The sequence below is a fragment of the Haemaphysalis longicornis genome, unplaced genomic scaffold (genome assembly GCF_048455015.1).
Source record: "Haemaphysalis longicornis isolate Haplotype H1 unplaced genomic scaffold, Haemaphysalis longicornis Haplotype H1 scaffold_10, whole genome shotgun sequence".
Classification (NCBI taxonomy): domain Eukaryota; kingdom Metazoa; phylum Arthropoda; class Arachnida; order Ixodida; family Ixodidae; genus Haemaphysalis; species Haemaphysalis longicornis.
This window is the reverse complement of record NW_027526204.1, coordinates 114660017-114684217: the sequence shown is the minus strand read 5'-3', so window position 1 is coordinate 114684217 and position 24201 is coordinate 114660017. Positions and strand designations below refer to the sequence as shown.

The 24201-nt window shown below is 47.8% G+C and overlaps 1 protein-coding gene across 1 annotated transcript in view; it reads right to left on the bottom strand.

The window, feature by feature from the left end:
• LOC144160044 (calcium-activated chloride channel regulator 3A-1-like) overlaps positions 1 to 24201 on the bottom strand; it is a 60352-nt gene that overhangs the window by 22131 nt on the left and 14020 nt on the right. Inside the window, exons 3-10 of the mRNA XM_077691664.1 lie at positions 23903 to 24196; positions 19129 to 19245; positions 17042 to 17209; positions 13972 to 14099; positions 8209 to 8323; positions 7575 to 7802; positions 5368 to 5667; positions 4605 to 4817 (exon numbers count right to left, since the gene is read on the bottom strand). Coding sequence (XP_077547790.1) covers positions 4605 to 4817; positions 5368 to 5667; positions 7575 to 7802; positions 8209 to 8323; positions 13972 to 14099; positions 17042 to 17209; positions 19129 to 19245; positions 23903 to 24196 — 1563 coding nt within the window. The remainder of the gene's footprint in view (positions 1 to 4604; positions 4818 to 5367; positions 5668 to 7574; positions 7803 to 8208; positions 8324 to 13971; positions 14100 to 17041; positions 17210 to 19128; positions 19246 to 23902; positions 24197 to 24201) is intronic.

Below are 24201 nucleotides of genomic sequence, written 5' to 3'. Positions count from 1 at the left end.
CGACTCCCTTACGAACTGCATAGTACCCTTTTTTTCACACCAATCGATTTATTTTAATAGGTGAAACAAACGTGAACATAAACTAAGTAATCGGTATAACAGGCGCATAACATTCGAGGATCTGCTATAAGGTGCCGACGTGAACATACAGTAATCTCTCGTTAACTCGAAGTTGTAAAATGCGCTGAAAATTTCGAGAAAAGCAGGGTTTTGAGTTAAGCGAAAGCCGAAAATATGTTGCCAGGTCACGGAAATAACAGCTATGCTGGTGACAAAAGCTCCTCTGCACCGGGGAGCTTTTGCAATAAAGCAAACTTGGCAGGGAAACGAATTTTAAAGCAAAGCTGCACTACTTTCGTCCAGCAGTTTCGCCGCGGATGCGCAAGTTCACATGTTGACTGCAGACACACCCACCCCTCGGAGAGCATCTCGTGATTCGCCGGGCCCGCTTTCGGCACTGCTTGCAAGACCCCGTTTTCAGTCGTTCTGCTCAACTTGCAGCGGCGGCCGCCGCGGTTGCGGGCGCTCAGCTAGTCGGCAGCTAGAGTTCCTGTATATCGCGTATCCCAAGAGTTGCGCGTCTGATTGCCGCATGCCGCAGTTCCACCTTACGACAGCGAAGCCCCTTTTAGTGCTGCGCATAAGCCACCGTTGTAAGTCAGTTCTGCTCAAGTGACCGGCGGTGGTTGCGTGTCGGGCTGCGTTCACCGCGAATGAAGGCGAGGCCGGGCCTCCTCCTATGGGCGTTGCATGGGACCGAACGGCTTTGCGCCGTGGTCGGCAACACGGCTACATCAAAGGTAAACCAATGAAATCAAGACTCAACTAGGCTAAGCCAAGCTTTTGCTTGCATATTCATGGTTACATGAGCTAAGTCGCAGACATTTTTAAATGCAGAGCATTTGTATAACTCACGATGTCACCCGTGCGTCGGCGCCCGCAGCAGCCAGCCTCCCCCTACACTATAAAAGGAAATAACAGTTACCGGCGCCTGGTTTCGATCCCACGACCCTGCGGGCGGAGCGCAAGGTACATGGTGCTCTACCCACTGCGCCACAAAAGCGACACAGAATCAAAGGCTACGAACGCGCCTTATATCCTTAACTCATTCAAAATACGTCAAAAAGCTGCTGATGCAACGCATTCACTACCTGTGCGCGGAACGCGAGGTACATGGTGCTCTTCCCACGGCGCCACAAAACCGACACAGAATCAAAGGCTACGAACGCGCCTTATATCCTTGACCCATTCAAACTACGTCGTCAGCGGCGTGCGTTGGCGACTCAGCGGCGTGCTAGCGGCGTGGTGTACACGTGATAGCACCAACCCCCCAAACACTAAACGTTAACGCAATACACCCACCCCCTATGCGACGCATTTACTCGAGTCCCCCTCGCGGGCAGATGGGCCCATTCTTTTTATTGTTGCGGATGAAAGAACTGCGTGAGGCTCGCCTGTTTCGCGTTAGCATCCGGTCCCACAAAAACGTTCTCAAGATGTTCAGTGCATCGCATCAATTGTTGGTCGCCACCGCTACATTCAACCTTGTTGGGACGAAGGCGCAGCATCTTTGTTGTTTCTGTCGCTGTAGACACTTCTCGAGGCTCCACTTCGTCTTCATAGTCAGCTGCATCGTCCACAACTGTCTCAACGACGTAATCGTCGTACAGAATTCCGGTAACGGGAACATCGGCCTCATAAAGCGTGTATTTACCGTTCACGACCACGTTCGGCGCGCAGTAGTAGCTAAGCGTTAGAACGGAGACCTTGTCATCTGTTTGTCGCGGAGTTGGCCTTGTGTCCTTTCTCTCAACATTTCGAGATATCCGTGGTCCTCCGAAAAAAATGTTTCGAGATAAATGTGGGCAAATATATGGCGCCTATGCGAGGTACACGCCCCCCGGCGGAAAATAGTTTCGACTTACCCGATGTCTCATCCGAGTTCGAGTTAACGAGGGCTTACTGTATATCTGCGCGCTCTCACGAAGGCCGTCTTGAGTATACAAAACTGACCACGGTGGACGCACGTCTGACGGATCGATGGGAGAGAAATAAAAGCTATATTAGAGGTGACCCTTCACTAAGTATCACCCCTGACCATCGCCCCCTTGTCAGTATTATCGCCTCCTTTGCAGTATGCATCGGCAGTATCAGGTTCTCTCGCACATTTGCTTGGCGTGACGGCCTCCCCGTTGTCCAGTGTGCATCCGCTTAGCGAAACAGCGTCTGCTGAGGCCATGGATGAGGGTTCGCGCTTACGTTTTCGTAGGCTGTATTCATTTCACGTGATGGCCGGGGTCTTTGTCATGTACGATGGGTAGCCGGCAAGGATAATATATGCACAGCACCGGGCTCCAGCTGTTGGTTCTTGCAATTTTCTTTGAAATCAGATACTTGAAAGTGCAATCTGCTCACAACGAAGTAGTTCGAAGTGCAGTTGGGCGTCCAATCCTCCCTGGAAATTGCCTTCAACCATCGTTCGCGTGCGTCAATGTCGGCGGGTATCTTGTGAAAGAAGACACCTGGCTCCTTTTTTAAGCTTTGCGTGCGAACTGGCACACAAGAGTACCACATGGCTGGACACCTTACACATACCAGTAGCTACCACCGTAAGATGAACAACGTAGCTAAAACTAGCTCAAACAAGACAGAAGGAGAACTTTTTAAGTGACAGACAGCAACGCGGCCGCTAAGACCGGGCGTGGGCTGGCGTGGTAGACAGTGTCAAACGTCAGCGCCTGTGGCGGGAGTTTTCGCCAAAAAAGAGAGAGAAACGGGAGATGATTTGGCAGGACGGTGGCCGCTGGTGTGACAGGCACCTTTTTAAAAGAGGCGATGCACTGGCTATGGGATAGCGAGAACTCCACCATAGTAACCCCATTCACGACCTGATAAGATAGTCTTAATCGCCACGATCGCCCCGATGAACACAGGGCCATGGATGGACACACAAAAGGACTTGTGATTACCCCGGTCTATGATTCACCCTACTCGGCGTCCACAGGTTCAACTGGCGTGTAAAGGCACGAATTTATCTGTGAAAATTTTGGGAACGCCGAAAGTCGTAGCACATCGACATGGCTGCCAGTTGATTTCAAATGGGAAAATGCTTTTTTTACCAGGACACTAAATGGAGCTCTTAATATTGCCTCATTGCCTTACGACATCAAAGATTCGTATGCGGAGGTCGTGTTCAGAGTTTTCTGGCATATTTTCCTGCATTTTTCGCGGAGTACCTTAGGACCTCTCAATGTCCGTCCGCGTTCATCCGTGCGCACACCACCATCGAGCGAAAATCAAGAGAAATTCAATTTGAGCCGTGAGTTACAGTTTCATTTATGGAATCAAGGTGCAACTTACGGCTCAAATAGAATGACGGTCGGGGCGCAACTTGGATGTCATTTCGAGTCCCCGTACTCCGTACCCACGCCATCATCCACAGAGTGGAGATGCTGCCATTTTCTTTTGAACATTTTATGGCATGCGTTTTGCATACCTTTCGGCTTCGTGAAGCGTAAATTAACGGAACACTTACAGCTGCTTAAAAAGCTTCAAATTCCCTCAACATTCCCTAAACTGCCACACTACATCCTCCCGTTTTTCAGGCTGTCGGGGTAGGCACGTATTACAGCCATAGTATTCTTTAAAGGGGTCACGCAGACAAAAGAAGGGTTTGGTTCATTGGAAAGATTGCTTCGTTAGAATCGTACTGACACCACTTATAACGTCATTCTCTCACATAAGCTTTATCATTAGAAAAAAAACAGGAAATTGCCGTGCGGCCCACTAGCCCATTTCTTGCAGTGGAACCTATGATGTCATATGCCAAATGTGCCATTGACTGAAGCCGGCAAAAGAAAACCCAAATTACGCAGGGCTTATAAGCTTGCCGGACAAGCTATTGGCTCTTAAATTTAGGGCATATTCTTTTTATAATAGTAAGAATTCTTGGGCGAACCATTAAAGTTACGAACGAACATATAAACACCGAAGCAGACAGGGCGGAACTCTGCCGGCTGTCACTGCCTAATACAGCTCTGGGACGCCTTGGACTTTTCTGACAAAACACTGATCGACTGACATAAGCGGCGCGGTCACTTACATGAACATGTTTGTCGAGTTATACCTTACGTTTTAGGAAACCACTACTATGAACCCTGATAAAATTACGGCAGGTATAGAAGTACGGCCAGAAGCAAAGTGCTAACACTGGCACTTCAGCGGTATTGCAGCGCCATCTATGAAAGTGGGCGATATACAATACAACTAAACAGCCGTTTGTGAGATGGTAGCAGCCCTGGTCAGCAAGCTATCTTTAGTTTTAAGGGCCTGGTCTAAATACGTCATTGTCGACGTCACGAAAACGCGATTTAGCGGGAAAATTTAAATTTGGGCCTAAAATGTTCAATTTCTGAGTGAATACAGCATCGTTTCCTGAGGACAAGCGCTGAGGGCACTATAAAACACTAATTGTTTTGGAATAAAACCAACGTGTTTTGTCTGAACTACCGCTTTAAGGTTCATAGCCACTACACACCGACTGTTTTCTGCACAGGCATCATCACAGCGGATGAGCAGCAAAACGACAGAGAAGGTCTTCTTACCTCCGCTGTCGTGGGTATGAGGATGCGTACGTAGTTTTCACCTTGGGTCATGTCGCAGTCGTTGCAGCGGTGACCGCTGGGGCCGACAAGCCAGGCCTCAATGGCACCAGAATGGTTCTTGTTCACATACACCTCTGTGTTGTTGCCGACCTCACTGTCGATGTAGAACGTCTTCTCAAACGTTTTGGTGAAAATATCCTCACTCTTCATCAACTGTTGTGGGAACAAAACCAGACGAAAACACAAGTGGCAGAATACTTGCGGTGCATTGTTGGTTAAATAACTGAAGCTTGCCAGTCAGCATATGCTTTATGTAAGTGAATAATTATATATATATATATATATATATATATATATATATATATACATGTGTGTGTATAAACTATGCATTTGACAAAATCTTTTGCAGTCTTTTAGCAGTTCCCTTTCGAACACTTCACGCGAATAAACCCTACCCGCTGCCACATGTCGCAAAAAAAAATACTTTTGACACGCTGAAAGAAAGCCAAAAGGAAATAGCTATTCGTGGTAGTGTTAAGAACAGTGCACAGAGAATAAAGAAAGATCTTATAAGACCTGTCTTCCTTCTATTCAGGTGATGTTCTGTGGTTTCAACTCTGTTCAAACTAAAGAAGGGATGATTTTAGTTCGACACATACTTTTATGAGTAATTATATATTCCCATCTGCATTTGTCCAATAGCAGTGCTCTTGAACAAAAATTCCAACGATAAAGTGACGTCTACCACCACTGAAAGGCTTACCGTTTGTGACTGATGAATGCTGCCGCCCTGTGTCGTTGTAGCCTCCACAAAGGCTGCCTCCATATCGAGACCCAGGTTCCCTTGAAGGTCTTGGAAGCTGAACGCCTTGCCACCAGCCAGTAATGCCAGCTCCTCGAGCTTCTTGTCCGCCGTCGATCCCAATGCCACTGTGCTGACCACAACTTTCGCTTCAGCCACCTTAGGGAGCATGGTCTTGATTCTGGGGTCCTTATTTTCTTCACCATCGCTCATGAGCACGACCAAGCCACCTTCTGCCGTCTCGTTCGAGGAAGTGAGTTGCTTGAAACGCAAAAATGATGGTTAAGCCATTGGTAGTGACTCTATCTAGCACTTCGCGCACTGTCCCGGCTTACGCTTGGTCACTGCTTTTTACCCCTTCACGTGAGACATAAACTCAACGGTCATTCGTGTTCCAACATAACCCGTGGTAGCAAATACAGTAGTGCTAATACGACTTCCGAGGGAAGAGGAGCCTTTACTACACCAGTTGGTCACATGTTGGTACAACGAACCGATGAGGTTCGCTGTTTATGTACAGTAGGGCAGTGATGTATCTTCAAACTAAACGTTTTACGGCAGAGCAACGTAACAAAAAAGCGAATGTTTTGTAAATACACAAATGTTTGCAGACGAATGCACAACCAAAAGTGCTTAAAAAAGGGATTCCTCGGAATCGCCAGTGGGTGTGCGCCGTACTATGGAGGGACGCTGGTTGAAAATAATTTATGCCAGTTACTTTCTCGGTCTGGCGTAATCAAAAACGAGAAGGCCCTAGAGTGCTCGAAATAGGTGGGCCGAAAACCTTATGGGAACCCTCAGAGAAACCCACAAACTTTTTTTTTGTAAGGGCGTCTCCCCGTTTTCGGCGAATAACCTGGACCATTCCTGCCAGGATTGTAAGGCTCGACTTTACTCGCTCGACCTTCATTTGCAGCGCCACCTACCCACTAACGTGCCACGATCGGAAATCACCTTACTTTCTCGCCTGTGGGTAGTTGTCTTCACCAGTGCTTACTGCTTCACCATCTGGGAAGGCCAACAGCCCTTCTTGTGATGTGTGCGCCGCCGAAAACTCGATTGAACACCTTCTGTGCCATTGCGACCGATGCACAACGCCGTAGCAACAGCTATCCGCCACACTACGCCGACTCGATCGACGACCACCCTTTTACAGCACAGGCAACTTTGTGTCATAGGCGTTGTCCGTCACAGGCCGAAAAGGGAACAAATACCTTACTTCGATTTTTCAAGTCCACGGGCATATCTGAACGGTTGTAGGGACATTAATACAGTGCAGCACCATTAGTTCCTCTATTTTATCAGTGTAGCGCTTAATTTAGTGCGTTTGCCTGTTTTGTGTGCGTGCTTCATGGTGCCGTTGTACTCTTCAAGGCCACATCTTGAGTTTTTCTACTTTTCTACATTTTCTTTTCTCTTTTAATATGTGCCACGGGCATTTCTTTCAATTACATTTCCCGTATCCCCACCTCCCTGCCTTCCGTGTATGGCTACTTCCTACCGTCCACCACCCCATCAACTGTTTAGCAGCAGGGATTCAGTTCAACTCATGCAGGTGTGAACGCTCTTATCTCCCGCTAGCCGTCTCATCATGACCATCATACACCTTGAGGGATAAGGGACTCTTGCCCCTTCTGCTCGATTGAAGAGTTCTCAATTCACCACATCTCTTGGTCATGCACAGGCAGCCATACATGTCGTACCAACACTCACCCCATTTTTCATACGCTGTCATGGTCCCATAATATGAGCCTAACATATCCTGCCCAGCTCCCCTTGTGGATGAGCTCCTATCCCGTTGGGTTGAAGACACTGAGCCCCAAAACGTGAGGAGTGCGCAGTCTATTGACTGCGCACAGTTATTACTGCGCAGTGGAACCACCACAGCTTTCCGGGGCAAAAAAGGCTTTACTACAACGGCAGCTGAACAAGGGAAATAGTTATCTTTACAACATAAATCACATTGCTGCATACTAAACAAAACACTTATGTTACCTAACCCACACTTATTCTCATTCGTGAGGAATAGCTCCAGCACTCATGCGGTGAAAATATGTTTAAAGCATTTGATTTCAAAAGTTCAGCACGCTTAAATACAATGTCTCAGGCTCCTTGCCCACCGCGTCTTCTATTACCAGAAGCATGTAGGCAGCAAGACTTGTGCTTACCTCAAGGGCACTTTTGAGGCCACATCCAATGCAGGTGAATCCGTCCCATTTCAGTTTCTCAATTTCGTCCAGGTATCCCCGCCGCGTGCTATTATTCACCAGCATCAGTGGATGCACAACAGTTGAGTTCGTGCTGAAGGCCACGATAGCAAGCCGCCTGGAGTTATCTTCTATGCCCTGGACGTAGCGCGTTGCAGCCTCTTTCAGGAATTCCAACCGGTTGTTTATCTGTAACAAAATGAGTGAGTGAGTGAGTGAGTGAGTGAGTGAGTGAGTGAGTGAGTGAGTGAGTGAGTGAGTGAGTGAGTGAGTGAGTGAGTGAGTGAGTGAGTGAGTGAGTGAGTGAGTGAGTGAGTGAGTGAGTGAGTGAGTGAGTGAGTGAGTGAGTGAGTGAATGGAGAAGCAAGAAACAGTACAGTTGCTGGCCTGTGATCTGAAAATTAAACGTTATCTCTGCACAGTTTTATGAGGCTGCCGACAAACCGATAATAACAAATCTTCTACAAAGTCCTCCCAGTGTAGGGATTCGCACCGATGACTGGCTAACCGTTCTGCTGGCGGAAATATAACATGCCAAACACGTTCGATATCAAAATGATGTCTACACATGTTGCAGTACTGACGAAATACTCACATTCATGCTAGTCGAAACATCCAGGACAAGAACCACGCGCTGGGCGAGGTCGTCTTTCTGCTGCACCTCTTCGAAGGTAACTTGAATGGTCTTTGACGGATCCGGCATTGGAAGACTGGATTGGCGAAAATGAATGGGTCTGAATGTTTACTGCAGCAAAATTACCATGTGGCGGAAGCAGTGACTCGCCAAATACGCCAAAATATCGTTTCTAAGTCTTTGCTTGTCTTTTAAATGAGTTCCCGGAGGCCTGTTTGTTCTCCTATCAATCACAATTTGTCGCATTCAACTACATAACATACCTGTGTGTGCTGAAACGGCTTGGCCAGCAAATACGTGCGAGTGAACATTGCAGTGACGGCTTGGGCTTAGCCCAGGTAGATTGGAATCTCAGGCTTAACGAGCTAATTTCTTTTAGAAAACATGCGCATAAATGAAAAAACGAAGAGGACGCAGCTGTAACTTCCCTACATTGCAACTCTTTGCTGTTCGTAAATTTGACTATTCTTTCCTGTAAAAAAAGCCCCCTCCAGTCATTCAACTCATTCGGTGATTGGGTACTGCTGCCTCATCGGAATAATTAGCGACCTAGGAACGATAAATGGAAAGCGCGAATCGCCATTAAATGAAAATATTGGTGTATCCACGCACTGGTAGCAATCGACGTTAAGCGGAGTTCACACTTGTGCTTGCGCACTGACACCATCACTTGCATGTCTTTACGGTGGACGTAATTTTCTCGTCCCCGAAAAGGTCCCGCGGAAGTGTCCCAACTTGTTGGTCGGTTTCTTTTTTCCACACCTGTAGTTAATTTAGGGGGTGGCCACGCTTCCTCCGCCTATTCAGTGGCGGGTTAGCAGTCGCACTAACATGAGGGTAGCCACGTTTCTGTGTAGACGTCCACAACACCGGGTAGGCGCGCTCTTCTGTGCAAATAAAACTATGACTATGACTATGACTATGACTAGGACTAGGACCTCGACCGACACCTTGACGATGTTCCCGGTGGCCCCTAAATGGCGCGCGTGCCTTAGCCGCTTAATCTTCATGAGTTGTTCCACTTGTTTGTTCTGGACATAGTGCTCACAATGTTCGTCGTCTTTCATGATCGCCACGCGGTTATTGCCTTGCCTCACGTTTTCAAACAGGCATACATTGCGCAGAAAATGCGCCCTTGCTGTTGGCCAACGCACAGTTCACATGGCACCAACTGTAAGCTCAGATAATTTCATACACGCATGAATAGGGCTTCGGCCGGGCTTCGACTTCGCCTGTCGCTTACCAGACCGGCGTGGTGCGATACGCGGATGCCAGTGTTATCTGGTGTAAGCTAAAACCCATGGGTACGCCCTGCTAGGCGGCAGCAGCATCGGGCATAGGGTAATATACACAGGGAAACATGGCGTGGCAATCACGGGCCCGAGTGACATTCCTGGCCTACCTGGCTTAGCTAGCCATTAGGCTTCTCTTTTGTCTCGAAAGCAAAATCAACACAAGAAAGGTAGCTTTTTCTTCATGCCGTGTGGAAACCCACACAAACGTTATTTGAGCGCTGTTTTGATTGACCTAGTTTTCTGTTCCCGCGTTTCGTCCAACATGAAGCTGTCCCATGGCTTTAGCTTTTGTTGTCTTTTTCTCGGTACTCTGTTACAGAGGCAATGCATGGAATTCTATGATACAATGGCGTATGTATCTATGTATCTAAAGCATTTTTTCGGAAGCGTTCCTTTCCAGCGTACGCTAAAATGATTGGCTGTTGATGCATGATTCTTATGAATATGAGCGAATGAAATAACCTTGAATAGGTGTGGAACTTAGTTTTTCGTTGAACACTTCTTCATGGTTCGATGTGCAGTATAAAAGTTGCAGCGCTGTGTTGTCTCAGCGCGCGCTATCAGTTGTTGCTTTTTTTGGTGTGTGCTAACCCTCTGCTATGAAAGGGGTACTGACACAAAATTTTAAAGGCGAGATAACTTCGGAGACAGACTGGTGTAAACACACATAGATCATCTGCAAAATATCAGCGGCAAATACAGCCTAGAACATATTTAAAATCAAATTTAAAGTGTACGAAACGAACCCGAGCAGCCAGCGGAGGACCTCGCGCAATCGACATTCCATGGATGTTGAGTAAATAAACAACATCCAAACACGTCACGAGTTTGTGCTTGCCGCTTCCGCACTGCCGACGTTTCTCGCCGGCTTGAACTTCCGCTCTAGAGCAACGAACGATCCGATCGTTGCCGGCGGTCACGCCGGGATTTCGTTGGCTCATCGGGAATCTGGCTGCAACCTAAGTCCTAGAGCGCTTCCAGGGACTTTATTTTTGTTGCTTTTTATTACACTGGACACGAAAACGCGCCGGGGACACGAAAAGTGCACTGAGCGAGCCGCATGGCCGTCACTGCGCTGGCGGCGGCCACGGCCGCGAATTGGCGCAGGTAGCTCGAGCGAAAAGTTGTTGCCGCTGCACACAATGGGACTCAAGTTTCAAACCAGGCTGCCTATACGAGAAAGGAGTTAATGATGCGATTGCGGATTGCATCAAAAATCGCCATCTGCACCGCTTACGAGAGCGGCAATCGAAAATCCGCCGCAGTGTCAAGACTATTGCGCATCTGTAGGCGGACCTGTAGGCCGATCGGCCGGCTGCTCCCACCGCGCGTGTCCCCACCCACTGTCTCGAGCGTAGCGCGTCGTTCGCTAGCTGCGGCATCGATTTGCACTAGCAGCGCCTGCGTGGGCCACGTCCACGGTCGCTTGTAATTAAGAGGCTGACGACGTCAGTACGTAGGGACACTTCCAGAAACTGCCGGCGACGCGGAATGGAGAGTGCTAGGGGAGCTCTGCTCTGTGATATCCGTCCGACGGTCACGTGGGCAGCTTTGTTTATACAAAATCCCACGTTTGGCGGCACCCGCTGAAACCGAAACTGCTACTGGCCGCATTAAAAACGTCTCTAATTAAACAACCGCCGTGCGCTTAAGCAAATGAGGTTCGCATACGTGATAAGTGGATCATTAGCTAAAGAAAAACAAGATGCAACATTTTTGTGTCAGTGCCCCCTTAAATGCACATGTTGCAACTGCCATGCGGCTAATACAGTGGACGAAAAAAATCACAGGTGTGGCAAATAATGTGAAGCGCGCTCGTGGACAAGTCCCGAAATAATATTTAGCGCGTACACTGAGCTTTCTAAGCGCTGAAATTCATGGATTAAGCTTTGACGGAACATGAAATTTTTTCCCATGCTGGCACATAACGCGGTTGGCGTGAAAATGTTTTGCATTTTTATTTCCTGCATTACAGAATTGGTTTGGCAGCGTAAACGACATGACAATGTTTTGGGTTTCCTTATGTTTACTTTTCATTATCTATTCCTGTATTATTTTTGACATTTTTTGCAGAAAGCATTATTTATTGCTGGCGTAAACGGCCGTAACCACGCATTCCGGCGATTTGAACCGTATATATAGGGTTTAATTACTGAGAGTTGAAGTGGCGAACTTACAGTTGTGGCTCTGCATTGGAAAACGTGGTAAAGGTACTGTTAGAATAATCGGATGCAACGTTAACAAGACTTGCGACACAAAATGCATCGCTCCACATTTCACAGATGCTGGTGTCCTTGCGAGTGCGCCAAACACGTGATAGTCACTGAGGGCGCAAACCATAGTGCAAACTGAGAATACGTTCACAGCCACAGTCGTAAATGATTAATGCAAACGTCTTTCCCTGCTTTTCCACACTTGGTTTTATCCACCTGTCTTAATAGACGCGACACATCGGGCGTATGGAGGGAGCCTGAACTGTAGGAAGCGAATGACAGAATCACGCTTGTTGGTGGCACGCCGGAGGCTTCACATGTTTTCGTACGTTGGAGCGCTTCCGCGAACCTTCTCTCCCATTTTGGGACGACCAACATCAGGTCCAACTGCGTCCGCAATATTTAATTAGACTTTTAGATGCGAAGGCATCTCATTCACCCGCCTTGACCCTGCATCCGGCGTCGGCGTCGTCGTCGTTGTCGGCGTCCACCCCTCCCCCATTCTCCTCGCCGCGCCAGGTTCGCTCTCCGCCGCTCACCCCCTCTCCTCTCCGATAGCGATCAATTTTTACGAGGGGTATTGGATTGGATTGGATTGGATTGGCTTGGTTTGGCTTGGCCTGGATTGGATTGGATTGGATTAAAGTGGATTGTGTTGGATTGTGTTGCGTCATAGCCGCGGCAGACGCACTGGCGCCGGCGCGTCCCCTCACCGTTATGCGCGCTATAAAACGCGGTGCCTGCGCCGCTCCGCTCCATCGTTCCAGCGCCATTCCTCCGCTGTCCTACGCTGCCTTCAATGGAAACTTGCCGTGAACCCCCTATGCGACGCATCTACACAGGGGTTCCCGCGAGGAGAGGTGGGAGTTTTTTCTTTGTGCCTAACCCGTTTTGCTAACGACGCACTTCAAAGCGACAATTGCAGTCACGGTGAAACCGAAACTGGAAAAGGGCAGTAGGGGCGAGTGTGGCGTTAGCTCCATCTTGCTATGCTAACTGCTCGCTGAAAACGGTCTATAAAAATCGTGTTTCAAGTCATGGGCTCCAGCCTCAACGTAGGTATGCCTGGCGGCTTCCATGGTGGCCTTTTCGCTCCATCTATACTTTCTCTCCCCCCAGCCTCCCAAGCGAGCAGATCACCGCTGAGCATTCGTTTGTTCGAAGCCACTGGCCAAGCGGCCGCCATTGGCCGTCGTTGGCCACTTCATGGCCGCTTCTTCGCTGGTTTTCCACTGCATGGAAGTCGGCCTTTTCGATAAAATGGCCGACCAATTCAGCATAAGTGTGTGAACTAGACTGCTTGGAGGGGCCTAGTTCGAAGTCTTATCGCAATTTATTTAGAGTCCCAATCGCTGCCTTAAAAGTTTCCGGAAAGCGTCCAGTAGCCCAGGGATGATTAGACCCCGAATTAGTCTCCAAAGAAGATTAGACTCCAAATAAGCTCGCCTTATTGTGCTTCGAACAAGTGGGCCCAGAATTTAGCTTTAAGAAGGAGAGGGCCACATAACTGTATCACAACGTCCCGAATAATTTTAAAGTGAAGCTTTCGTGTCCTCACTCATGCTGTTGTACGCCAATACGCTCTGCAAGGCAGCCAGTATTCCCTGACGATGATGATGAATGATCGTGGGTGAAGTGCAAGAAAAAACGAAACAATCAACGCCGGCGTCTATCTGATTGCTCTATTTCGACATTGTGGAAGCGAACGCCAAGCAGCAGGTACCGATTCGCGCTGTGTACACCCCAAACCCAAACGTTAGGCCTACGGAGTGCGCACGCGACAGTGGCTGTGGGTATTGCAGGAAAGAGGAGCGTACCTCCAGAGTAGCACACACTGGCAGTGTGGGATTGGCCAACCGAAGAATCCATCACGGGAAAGCCTCGCCTTCAACCATCGTCGTCGTTAGACGGAGGGGGGCAAGATTTGTTTCTTACGGCCAGGCCACTTAAACCACCACAGTGATACTACTACTCCATCGATTAATTTTTCTGGTAATATTGTTATTCTTTACTCAAGTCGTAAAAAGGCGTTCAATAGCTACACTTGACCCCTTCCAACCTCTTCTTTCCCAACATACCTCGCGTCGTTATATTTAATCAATTATTCTCCTACTACTTACCGACTGTGATGATTAGCGTGCCGGTTAAAATCGTCCTGCCACGAGATAAACAGAAACACTAATGGCGACACGATCGGCACATAACAGAACACTCACTTCTGGAAGTCGGCGTGTCGGCTGATTACTTCCCAAGTCGATCTTTGTTTGCAGAGTATATTTTGCTTATTGGGGGCGTCTGGGTTGTGTTGACGGGATCCCTTTTGGTCATCACAGAACTGGTTCACCTGCCGAGTTTATGCGGAAAGTAGGGGGAAACTATGTTCAGCTGCGAGCCACGAAACACATATGAAGGGCAATTTCTGTCGCGACGAGTTACACCGGTGCAAAAATACGCATTCTTCTTTACTCTATAAGCGTCGCTCTTCTGAAGACCAGTTACCTTCAATGGCTGCGAAAAAGTGCGCTAGAGCCCTAGAACAAGGGCCCTACCTTCCAAGCAAACAAATTAACACGATATGTACAAAGTGCCTAGAAAGTTTTCGGGGGAAGGGGGGATTATGAGATCGAAAATACAATCTTACGCAGCGACACAGAACATGCGGGCTTTGCACACCAGTGTACGTGCATAGTAAGTCATGGTGTTTTCGCACTGAGCCCCCAGCAGAATTTAGACGTACGAGCTGTATTTGGCTTCTTCGCTTCAGCAAGTACGACCTGCAGCGTTGTACGCTATATATACAAAAGGTGTGGAGTGCACACAAACTTTACAACAAGTAAATTTGTTTTGGTGGGGAAGCTCAACAGAGATTTGTACAGCGTTATCAAAGCAGGACGCTATCCGGCCCAAACGTCGTCTGAGAGCGTAGATCCTGTTGAAAACTCCAAGAAGCAAGATAATCGGTCTTTTTAGAAGCAGTGTCTGCACGAAAATGTCGCAATCTCTGATTATGTCTTCCTCGGGCATAGGGGAAAACCGTGTTAAGCACGTAAGGGTTTATTTTTTTATTGATTGATTGATTGATTGATTGATTGATTGATTGATTGATTGATTGATTGATTGATTGATTGATTGATTGATTGATTGATTGATTGATTGATTGATTGATTGATTGATTGATTGATTGATGCGGAGTACAAGTACATCGCTCAGAACATTTCAGGTTTCGATCTTCTGTCGACGTAAACAGGGCAAACGCGTTTGAGCCCGATTGAGCGAGCCCGATCGAGCAGCCTCACCAGGCCCCGTCTCTGATGCAGCACAGCGGCAGAAGCACCAGCAAAGGACAGTCAAGAACCATTGAATTAAATTACAAACATGAAACAAAACAAATGGCAACTTAGGCAAAATATGTCAACGCAGTTGTTGGTTGTATAAAACAATGACAAAGCACAACAAAGCAGAGTAATGATAACAGATATATACTTCCGAGAAGGTACAGACCGCGACATCAATAGAAAAGTTTAGCAAACAGAATATTTTTAACCGGAAAATACCAAAGTAAACAGGTTTTTGTTTGTTGGCACTCACGGCGGGTAAGCAGCATATTCTTCACTGTACGCGTAGTACACTAAGCAAGGAAACCTTCTCAGGAGTCTCCAAAATACAACATATAATCTGGTCACGCGCGACATTCATTTTTGTCCAAATGAAAATTCTTTTGCCTTTTTTCTAGATAAACCTACCGAAAGAGAACCCTTTGAAGAACTTCCGTTATTTAAGATGTTGAATCCACATATAACACTAAATTTTTACGCCCTTTTGTTCTTCGATCTTCTTGAGCCGCTCTTTGATTTATTCAGCGTGATTACGCTTTCGTTTCTCTAGCAAACTGGCGTTCTTGTTTCTCTTCGTGATCGCCTCGCCGCGTCTCTCCTTTGTGGAGCCTCGTAGCCGTTGGCGAAGAGCGAAATAACCGTGCCAAGAGTTCCTGTATATCGCCGAAGTCCTTCAATAAATGCATTGAAAGACTTTGATATCGCGTAGCGCAAGCGTTGCGCGTCTGGTTGCCACATGCCGCGGGTTCCAGTTAGACAGAAAAGCCCGCTTACAGCGCTGCGCACAAGATCCCGTATTCAGTCAGTTCTACTCCACTGAGCATCGGCGGTTGCGGCAGCGGCGGCCGCTAATCTGATAAGCAGCCGACAATCGTGCGCCAGCTTTTGTCCGCGCCTCTCCTCGCCACTCCTCCTCGCCGCTTCCGCTATCGCGGCGGCCCGGCGGCAGCTCGTATAGTAAGTATCCAGAATGCCACCTCGATGCCAGAGAGGGCGAACGGTGGTTTCCCTTTATCAGAAGCTCAATAGAATTGCGCGCGAAACGACATGCGAGACGGGTGGCTTTCCCACACGACCTGGAACTCTAGATGGCAGATGGACGCGCAACTCTGCTCCCCCCGGGGAGCGATATACAGGAATTCTAACCGTGTCGGATATGGGCCGCCATATGTGACTTCTTTACAGAAGCCTGCTTTCTCTTTCCTTGATGGAGGAGCACGTGACCAGTCTTCTTCCGATTGGCCTCCCTGCAGGATGACTCTGGTTTTTAGAAGGTTCCGGAAAGGTTTTTTCCGTGCCTAGGGTGCGTCCATGCCAGGGGCGCCGTACAGGGTGGAGACACCCTTTGAACGGTTCCGTGCCACCGCAATTCGGTCAACGTGCTCACGCGTTGTTCTTTTCGTTTCCCACTAGACCCAGCAACGCGAAGCAGATAAGATTATTCAAACTTCACCAGTAAACCGCGTTGCGGCGATAATTTCAGCGCAGTTTTGATACAATGACTTGCTTCGGCGGCGAGGCAGGGACCCAAAATGGCGGCGCCAGCGTTACGGGTCTCCACTTTGTACGGCGGACGCGTGAATCGAGAAGCGCTTTCACCAAGTATTTCTGGAAGTACGTGCAAAAGGTCTTACGTGCTTTAGAAGCTGATTGATTGATTGCAGGGTTTAACGCGCCGACGCAACGCAGACGATGAGGCGCGCCGTAGTGGAGGGCTCCGGATTAATTTTGACCACCTGGGGTTCTTTATCGTGCGCCGAAATCTCGTACACACGGGCGTTTTTGCTTTTCGCCTCCATCAGAAAAGCGGCCGCCACGGCCGGGAATCGAACCCGCGACCTCGTGCTCAGTAGCGTAACCCCTTAGCCACTGAGCCACCGCGGCGGGTTGCTTTAGAAGCTGACTTACACACATAGTCTTGTTTTAATGAATGGATAGAGAGGCCACTTACGTTTTCCATGTAGGGCATGAACATGATAGATGAATCGACAGACGCTTTCTGCTTTGGTATTGTGACTGTGCAGTTGTCGGGAACCTTACAGTTCTCGATAGGACAATATTTTTTGTCCGGAAGACTGACTTTAACGGTGATACGTCTCGAGCAGGCGTTCAGCACCAGCTAGGGGAAAATATTTAAACGGGGAAAAAGAAGACGTGAATGCAGCAATGCAGCATTTACTTTCATTTCAAATCACTCGGGACCAGAAATTTTGTGCATTGGGCATGGCGTCTAGTATCAGGCAACATTGGTTGAAACAAGCAGCAGGCACGTGGGCTTTCAACGTCGTGAAATAGGTTAGACACAAAATGTAACTTCGAAAACAAGCAACTTGTACTTTCTGATACAAATCATAACACTTTCGCTGATTCGGAGAACACGACATTTAACGCTCACTAGCATGAACATGGCAGGTATGATCAGTAACAATGCTAATCGCACTAGAGAAACACAAGTCTCAAAAAAAATATACTTAGTTTCAAGGTCGACTTCCACATTTCCTGTTTGTCTTTGAGTGAGTGAGTGAGTGAGTGAGTGAGTGAGTGAGTGAGTGAGTGAGTGAGTGAGTGAGTGAGTGAGTGAGTGAGTGAGTGAGTGAGTGAGTGAGTGAGTGAGTGAGTGAGTACCATTATGAAATATCTGCATTATACCCCATGTACCCCTAAGAACACTAATACCAATCTCCTTTAAAGTCAGGTTTATATTTCACTGCTACACACAAATTCTTTGGTGGGAGACAATATAAGGGCAACATAAGGTTCCCGAAATCACGGTTGGTAAGCATGAGAAAGCCATTCCATCAATTTAAGCAACTAACGTGGTTCTATATATCGGCGACGTTTTATTTATTTGGGTTTTATTTATAACGTAACTTTATTTATCGACTGCGCGGGCCTGTGAGAACTTGGGGATAGCGGTGACGTGTGGACATCGTCCCGGCAAATAGTGTATCATTAGCGGTTATCACATTTGTTGCGACTATGGTATTTAGAAGACGGCAACGCGGTAATGAAGCCCGCATATTATTACTATGGGGACGAAGGAGGTGGCAAGAACTGAGCCCTGAAACCTCGGAGTCTTGAATCGAGAAAGAACGATTGGCACAACAACTGCGATATCCCATTCGTAGCGCTAAAACGGCTCACTACGAACGAGACGACGCTTACGAGGCCAACGACAAAAACGACAAAAAACAAAAACGAAACAGACGGAACTGGATAAACTGTTGGTCATGGCAATCGGTCTGACAAGAAGTTTCATTTCAAGTTCTGTTTAAAGGGTGACGCGGAAACTTTAGTTTGGATTACCGAAAGTGTTTTTACGTTATCTGAATACAAAACCAACCACCTTACGGGCTAGTGTTCAATTTAAGTGTCAGTTCCGTTTAAGCAAGTTCCGTTTAGCGAGATTCTACTGTATATTTAAACATATTACCTGAAGGCCGAAACTACCGGGCCTTCCGGGCCTTAACGAAACGTCATTCCTAGTCAACAAGCACAATGCTGTTGTTATGAAGCAAATGACGTGGTCGCCTTATTTTGTACAACCTTACCAATCCAAGGTTAATTTGCGGTTTACTACGTTTCTACACATACACAAAAAGCTGTATGATGGTTATCAGAATATGTACTATTAGATGAAATGGCATGTTTTTTTTTTAGGTTTGTTACAGGAACACATATACCGATTTGAATGCTCAGCATTAGCTCAACAATTTGTAAACCGGTACCTAGTTCGATTTCAATACAGCTGTTTTCTTGTTAGCGGTTGGACTAGTTCCCGATTTGAGACTATTCTAAAGTAGTACAATTGCTTGAATCCATCCCAAATACCTGCGTATAGAACAACTGAGCGCTATGCTTTCTTATCAGGCTTCTAGTTAGGTATTCTAGACGCCTGAGCTGTGTTCTACGTCTTGGGGAACTCCAAAAAGGTCGAGCGAGAGGCAGTTAGCATTCGTGCACATCAGCCGTGCAAGGGAGGAAATCAGCAACGTAAAATTGGTTTTTTGCACTCCGTTTGACTGTCCCGATACTTACATTGCCTTTTTGCGTACAGTAAAGAAGCGGGTACTTTGCGTCACCAGGGGTTCCGTATTCGTCGAACACGCCGTATCTGAAGTGGGCCCACTCGTGCACAAACGTGTACGCTGGAATATACAGGCACCCACAGTGTCAAAAAACAATCACACATCTCCACGCCGTGAACGATGCCGAGGGTGCGCAGCACTAGGACGCAAGTTGTGTATTGCCCGTGTGATGAGCGTCATCGTCCGTGCGTGCTGATGCACTATTCACTGTAAATGACAAGCGCCACACGAAAGACAGTTCGCGTCCCTGTACTTCGCACTCTCGGAATCGTTCACGGCGTCTTTTTCCGCGAACTATCGTTAGATAGTTTGGAGTTTTGAGTGCGAATGCACTTTATAAGCGACCCCAAACCATCCACCGCCGGCGGCGGCGGCGGCGGCGGCGTCGGCGTCCGCAGTGCTCCTCTATATTTAAAAAAGAAACAGCATCCGGCGCCAGGTTTCGATCCGAGGACTTTGCGGCCGCAGCGCGACGCTCTACCGACCAAGCCACGGAGGCGACGCTGATATCAGTGTTAGTGACGCGCCTTATATCTTTAACGCATTCAAACTACGTTGTCAGCGGCGTGCGTTGGCGACTCAGCGCCGTTATAGCGGCTTGATAACTGCGTGGTGTACACGTGATACTACAAACCCGATGGAAGAGATGGAAGAGAAGGCGGCGAGGCGGTGGGCTGCGGGGGCCGAGCGCAAGCGCCGCAAGCGGGCCGACAACCGTGCTTTCGCACTTTCACATTCTCCCCCTCGGGGAAATGCGGGGGAATTTTTTGCTTTATTTTTGCGTTTTGTAGCCTTTGAAATTCGCACTGCAGTTACCGGCGCTCTCCCCAGATGGCGCTCAGATGGTACTACAGTATGCGCCGCTCTCGATAGATGGCGTACAATGCTCTGCGCACGTAAAGCCCCTTGCGCACGAACAACTCCAGACATCGGCACGGACATTGCGCGGTCCTAAAGGGCTTCGCCCTTAAAATGTGTTAAAAGGGGTTATTTGCCGCTCTAACGAATGGAAGCTCTGCTATCACATTCAAGACACACAAAGAACACTGCTGGCAAAAAGAATTGTTCGCGTATGTGCTAGCTGCGCTGCAAACGTCGTCAAAAGACGATAGTCTTCTGCCTCTGGCGCCTCTCTTCTCTTCCCGGCCAACCTCTCATGCTCCTTCCCTCCCTTTCGTTCCTCCCACAATAAACATGGAGGAGGTTTGCTAAAGTTCATTCAATTTTCCCGCGTTCCATCTCTTGGCGCCATCTACTGAAACATTTTGTTACGGTTGAACTCGCAACACTGCCGCAAGCTCCAGGCTCGCGCGAGATCTTGTATTTTTGTGTCAAAATATTAGTTTTCAACGCGTACTTTTTACAGTCAATACTCGATTTAACGAAGTTGAGGGGAGGCCCGAGTTCTTTCGTTAAATCGAGAAATTCGCAAATGGGGTTAGGCATTTCTTCGTCACTTAGTTTCGTACATTCTATTATATACTGCAGCGGCATCCAGCCAGCTATATATCCGGCATGGTATTTTCGAAACGTAAACGGTCCAAAAATAAAATTGCAGACTGCGCTAATGAAAAGAGACCACGAAAATAGTTACCTGAGCAGGAGCGGCACTTCGGGGGACTACAAATTTATTTCTCACCAAGGAAGTCGGGGATCATTGTTTGCGTGCGCTGTGTAAACAACGGCCGCACGGATTTCGGTGTTTGTAGTGCGTAGAAAGGGTACCTGCTGGAATGACATGTGCTGCAGCCACGACACATTTCTTTTGTCCATACTGCACAAAGTATGTCAGCTTTCTCGTCTAAAGTTGGCCTTTTAAAGCAAAGCTTTACTACTTCCGTCCACCGGTTTCGCGGAGAATGGGCAAGTTAACCTTTTGACCCGAGGGCCCACTGCCGGCGCTGCGCACAGGGCCACAATTTAAGTCGTTATGCTCAAGTCACGGCCGATCCCGTCGCGGTGGCCACGGAGCGGCCACTCAGCTGATCGACAGCCGATCAAATCCGAAGCCTCCGACGCATGCGCCGTTGGAGCGTCTCGGGCGATGTGACTCATCTTGCGCCGTGTTCGCCGTGAAAGAGAAACGCCGCGTTTGCCGAGAATGAAAGTGAGGCCGGGCCTCCTTCTGTGACGTTGCACGGGACCAAACGGCTTTGAGCCGTGGTCGGAAATATACCTACACCAAAGGTTAACCAAGCGAAACCAAGACCTTACCAGACTAATCCAAGCTTTTGGTTTGCATATTCAAGGTTAGCGGAGCTAAGACGCTTCCGTTTTTTTTTTTTTTCTTGGCGGGCTCCACGTCAGACACGCTCGTCACAAGGTTTAGCGGTGCGTTTGCTTCCACACACCACATCCGCGCCAATGCTATAAGGACTGTAGGCTAAACAACTTCAACTTCACAAAAAGAAACATGAAGGAAGCCCACATGAACGCCTAAGACTTAAAGGCAGCGGAGCTGAACGGAATCTTCACAACCATCGCCAAGGTTTAAGTCCACGATTGCATCCCATTTGCTTCTTCGCCGCCGCAACGACCTTCACTCCATCATTGTTGCAATAAGTGTGAGCTTCCCTAATTTTTTTGGAAGTGATAAGGATGGGACATAACCTTGGAGGGGCGTACGCTATGACGTGTCTTTCTCGTTCCGAGCAAGTGTTGCCATGATTACGGCGAACGCTGGAGTCTTTCTCGTTCCGAGCGAGGGTTCCCTCGATATAGCGAACGCTGGAGTCTTTCTCGTTGCGAACAAGTGTTGCCACGATTACTGCGAACACTGGAGTTATTTTTGGCCAATCTTGGTCAATCTCCCTACGTGGGCATACTTGGCTTGACAAGGGTGCACAGGGAACGCTGGGTGGTCGTCGCGAGGCACGTACACACGAGCGCTGGGCATTTTCTTGGTTTTGTTAACTGGCGGGCAATCGCCGCGAACCCCGTGCTCACCTGCGCGAGCTGACGTGCGCGCGTTCGGCGATTTCCTGGTATTTTTAACTGCGGACACGAAAAATTAAGATTTTCCACACAGCTTCGCCGTTAAAACAACATGAGTTCTAACAGAGAACGATGTAAAAGAAGCGCGAAAGCACGGTAACTACTCTCACAACGATGGCGAACGAACGACACAAATGAAAAATCCCACTGCCGAAGTCGGTACCGAATTGGAACAGCGCCAGTGCAATCTATGACGGGGGAACGAAACTTTTTTTTTTTCACCGCTGCCGCCATCTGGTGAATTCAACTGAAAATTACAACTGTGGTTTAGCGCCGAGCGCTTTCGCAAAAGCGGAACAAAGGTGCTCCGCGATGTTATCGTTGGCGCGCCCTAACTCGGTTTTGAGGCGTTCTCTTCAAAACGAACCAAACATTAACACTTTTAGAGCTGTATTTTCGGTGAAGAGGTTCGTTAAACAGGGACAGATCGTGATATTGGTTCCTTTATTTCGAATAAGTCAAAGCATTGGGCTTTATCGGATTCTAAGAGGGGATTGGATATCGGCGTTAAATTGGGACATTCGTTAATTCTGGTTTCTTTAAACTGGATTTTAAAAGTATTTACTTTTAAAACACTGTGAACTCAGTTGTGGTGTATATTTTTCTCCTCAACTGTGCCCAATGCTTTCTTTTGCTAAACAAAGTTGTCAAGTATGAACACTGCCAACAGATTTAGTAGTCTTGAAATGCTTTGTCTATATAAATGTCTGGATCAAGAATTCCTTTAACGTTTTGCCGGACGCCAGAACTGAGGGTCAGAGAGACAGACATGCTAACTTTTTCGGGTTAAGTAGCCCAAGAAAAACTATCGTCTTTAAAATTCTTGTCATATCAAAAAAACAACACTAATTTCGGCTGCCCTCCATAAATTTCACTATATAAACTATTGAGACATTGGCCTCTTTGCACTTTCCGATGAAGTAAGGGTGTTACTGCGACATGACGCCTCCCGCGCAAATCGAACACAATGTCCGTACTCAGGCTCTTAAAATCATTTGTTTTGGGTGGTGTTCAATTAGGCTCCAGTCTCTGGTTGCGAAGACTTTATCATTTAACGCCAGCCCTTATTTTCAACCACCTCAGCAGAAAAAGTGTAAGCGTCTACTTTCACACTGTAGAATGGGATTAAAGCAGCGCATCTGGTGCGTTCTCAACAAAGTGGCGCTGCGCTGGCTTTCTTCCGTGTGAATTCAGTCCCGTTAGGCTGAGAAACCGCTCTGCCTAAAAAAGGGACCATAAAGACAAAAGACAAATTTGCTTAATTTTAAAGGGCCAGTTTTTGCTAACATACTAGCACTATTCCAGCCACAAAGCGTTTTTTTTTACCTGAAAAATGCCATAACATCAAAAACATTTCTAATCTCGCGTAAATGACGTCAACAATGACACCTTAGACGGAACACGAAAAATATAGCTATCAGTATGGGATTAACTACACAGTAACATTGAGGTGGTATGGTCAAACAAAACTGGGGACCCAACACAATACCCAAGTCATGTTTCTCCGCGATGGCTTTGTTTGGCTGCCTTTGATTGCACAAAGAGGATTTTGTGACGTTGCAGAGACCTCGCCAGAAAGTGGCCGGGGGGCTGTTACTGCTTCATCTCTTTCGGTATAGTGATCTAGGTCATTTGTATGAAGCTTGCGATGAAGCTGGTGCCATTATTATGAGTACAAACAAGTCGTCTTAATGAACTCGGCTTTCATCGCCCCTTCAAATCGAGGTGTAAATCGACTTGCCTTGCTTCGTCGCGTTTTGGGTTTTCGCGAGGAATCCGGGCGTGAGTTGAATGAAGTCGCCGGATGTGCCGCAAGGCCTTAGCTGCTGCGTGAATGGTGCGTCGCCATAAGTCTTCGTGGGTAGTCCAATGCGCACATCACTCCGTTCGAACAAGCTGGACGACAGGGCCCGGGCGCCGTCCCTCTTGGGCCACGTGATTGGAAGTTCAATGGTCACGTGTTTCAAGAAAACACGGCCATTTGTTGCCCGGTGTAAAAATTTGGAGGAAGACTGGAACAGTGCCTGTG